The 3,078-nt window shown below is 45.1% G+C and overlaps 1 protein-coding gene across 1 annotated transcript; it reads right to left on the reverse strand.

Annotated features, from left to right (window-relative positions):
• Positions 1-1,013: 1,013 nt before the first annotated feature.
• LOC103805927 (cytochrome c oxidase subunit 7B, mitochondrial-like) lies at positions 1,014-2,979 on the reverse strand. Its single transcript, XM_009078594.1, has 3 exons — positions 2,943-2,979; positions 1,630-1,754; positions 1,014-1,088 (listed from the first exon to the last, which is right to left on the reverse strand). Exons 1-3 carry the CDS (start codon positions 2,977-2,979, stop codon positions 1,014-1,016), a joined length of 237 nt encoding a protein of 78 aa, XP_009076842.1.
• Positions 2,980-3,078: the final 99 nt, after the last annotated feature.

Raw genomic sequence — 3,078 nt, forward strand, 5'->3', positions numbered from 1 at the left:
GCACTGTCCGGCCAGGCTGGAGCTCACAGACCCGGGAAAGCTGCAGTCGGCAGGGAGCTCCTCACTGAGGGCTCTGGGGAGCGAAGGCTGCTGCACTTCACGCGGCTCTGCTGTATCAAACCCCGTGGTGTTTGGGTGTTTCAGGGATACAAAGCGACTGAGAGGTTTAGAGTCTGCATACAGCCCAAATCTGTATCCTAACAAGTCAGCAATGGCATAGGAATTACAGAATCACAGGAGCTGGAAGGGACCCACAAGGACCATAAAAGTCCACCTCTTGGCTCTGCACAGAGCATCCCTGAGAATCACATCATACGCCCGAGACCAGGAGAGAATTTCCTGAAAGCGTTCCAGGCTAGGTTGGATGGGGTTCTGAGCAACCTGGTCCAGTGGAAGGTGTCCCTGCCCATTGCAGGGGCATGGAATGACATGGTCTTTAAGGCCCCTCCCGACCCAAACCATTCTGTGATTCCGTAAGAATCCATCAGGAAAGTCTCATTTCCTCCCAGGATCAGTGAGCAGCAGTGCAGGGATACTGCCTGCTCCCATTGAGCCTCTCCAGCTCAAAACTGAATTCAACTTCTCTGCAACTCTCAGAGGCCTCTGAGAGAAGCAACTTACTTGCATGTGATTCAAGACACAAAAATCCTTTTGTGGGAAAAAGAAAAGAATCTCAACTTTGTCATTACAAGTCAGAGGTGAAGGGATGTACACTGTGCAGTGGGATGTGAGGTTGATTTGAGCACACACATCTGGCTAAAAGGACAACTCAACCATGTTCTGAATTTATCCACTAGTGACCCTTACAGGAACAACTGAGACTACCTAAAAATAAAAGAGTTTTTATACTATTTCTTACAGTTCAGCAGACACAGAGCACAGAGGAAAACTAGAAGAGCCAGACATGTTTCTAGGTATGTTTATTAGACCAGGAATAAAAAAAGGGAACAAATGCCATTACACCATCGTTTTCTCAGTGAAAGTCTAGACCAGTTCATTAGAAGCAGAGACTGTTACTCCCTCCACTCTCTTGGTGTGACTCTGCCAACAGGTGACAAGCCCCACTCAATTCCAAGCTGTGTAAGCACCTGTAAGAGGATAAACCCCACGATTATGAACTCTGAAATCAAAGCAACCTTCTGACAGAGTGCTATTTCTATTGTATTCAGTCTACATTTCTTGTATCAGAACATGACCTCTCATAAATCTAATAAAGGGGAATAGATTTATAGTGAATTCATTCAAATATTTAATTTTCTATTTCAGAATATCCAGCTCTGGCATGACGAGTCTGGAACGTAAAAGCCCATCACCATACTGGTATTTTCATCTAGATATTTTACTGCTAAAAGCTGTACCTGTACAGGTTAGAAATCCCAAATGAAACAGACAACACTTGTGTTTCTGATGCATTTTTCAAATCAGGCAACAGACTGACACAGAAATTTGTGTAAGAACTCAAAATCAAAATATGAACTAACACAACTTTCATCTCTATCACCTTGTTATCTACTTACATAAAAAGCTTCTCAATTCTCACCACTGAAGTTATTTCCAATAGGTTAAGCCCTTGAGACTTCTAAAGTTTACAGCTCAAGTCACAACGGATCGGTAAAAAAACCAACTTACATATCCCCAGACAGAGGCGAAAACTGCAGCTCCACCAAGGAGGACCATAGTTCCATATTTATCGTGAAAGTCTGGCTCACGCTTGCGATGAGCCTGTCTGACTGCAGTGTGCTGGACGCCACGAGCTGAGGGATGGTCAAGAGAAGTACAGAAATCAGCTAAAATACACATTCAAGCCACTCACAATCCTCATCTCCCACCAACTGAGAGATAAGCAGAAGCATTAAAGGACTCAAAAAAGCAAAAAAAAAAAATCTTCTGGACTCAGAACCTAGTAATTCCTCCAAAATATGGGATATGCACAAATGCCTGATTTTTTTTTTTTTTAGTTCTCAGGATTTCTCTCTAGAAAGTTATTCCCTAAGTCTAATTCCAGTTTAAAACATCCTGTAAATTACCTTTCTCATTAACATGTTTTGTTTGGGCCTTCAGTGTAGAAGTGCACAAAACATCTTGTTTAGTACTTAAAGTGTTCAGATTTCCCTATGTAAATATCCATCCTGTCAGTGTGTACCTAATAGAAGCACTTTCAGGATGAAGCTGACTATCCAACAGGGCTGGGGAGGGAGGTGAAGGACATGGAAACGACCGTGAGCCTCTGCATGAGGTAAATAACAGAGAATGAAATGCAGTGAGATATCTGCAGATGATGCACATTGTAAATGTACACTATAAAAGCTACACTTATTAAAGAGAAGACAACAGTGATGAATCAAACTAGCAGCTACAAAACACAGATTGTCTGGTGGTTGTGTACAAATCATTAGGTGAGATCTGTGCATAAAGACAGACTTTACAGACTCTGATCTTTTAGTGTCAGGTCAATGGTTTGCACTTTACCCGACCAGGACCAGAGAAAATGACGGCAATACTCATAACATTGCTACTTCCCTCACATGCTCTCTGAGGCTGGACAAGGGCTTCATAAACATAAAAAAAAAAAGCCTGACTATCTACCGAGATGTGTTTCCTTCAGGGGCATGCACCTCGGGCTAAGCACACCATGAGCCAGGAGCAGATTTAGAGCATCAGATCAATCGCTGCATCACTGTCTCTAGCCCTGGTGAGGTAACTGCGCCCTTGGGCTGTGTATTGAGTACAGCTTGTCACCTCAACTTACCAGACCTGAATGTGCTCTTAGTTACTGTAGAAAAAGGGAACTCAAGGTCACAAAGCAGCCAGGAGGCAGAACAGGCAGAAAGAAAGCAAAGCAAGTAGGAGGCGAATGATGGACAGCCCGCACAAGGAAGCGCCAAAACGGCGGCACCCCCGAGACCCTCCCTCTGCACCCCGGGAGTCTCCTCCGCGCTTACCGGCGAGGTTCAGCGCGGCCCTGGCCACAGGGAACATGCTGACGGACGGACCGAGCGCAGCGCCTACCCTTGACGGCTGTGAAGAACAAAATGGTGGCTCCGGAAGTGCCGGCGGCGAGCAGGGGCCTGTGGGTAG

Source organism: Acanthisitta chloris, unplaced genomic scaffold (genome assembly GCF_000695815.1).
Source record: "Acanthisitta chloris isolate BGI_N310 unplaced genomic scaffold, ASM69581v1 scaffold34577, whole genome shotgun sequence".
NCBI lineage: Eukaryota > Metazoa > Chordata > Aves > Passeriformes > Acanthisittidae > Acanthisitta > Acanthisitta chloris.

Bases quoted from the DNA above. Each gene is read 5' to 3' on its own strand.
- LOC103805927 (XM_009078594.1), bottom strand. From the start codon at position 2,979: ATGTTCCCTGTGGCCAGGGCCGCGCTGAACCTCGCCG. The intron at 1,755-2,942 runs GTAAGCGCGGAG...ACCATCCCTCAG, and splicing joins GGCCGCGCTGAACCTCGCCG to CTCGTGGCGTCCAGCACACT. The intron at 1,089-1,629 runs GTAAGTTGGTTT...ATCCTCTTACAG, and splicing joins TCGCCTCTGTCTGGGGATAT to GTGCTTACACAGCTTGGAAT.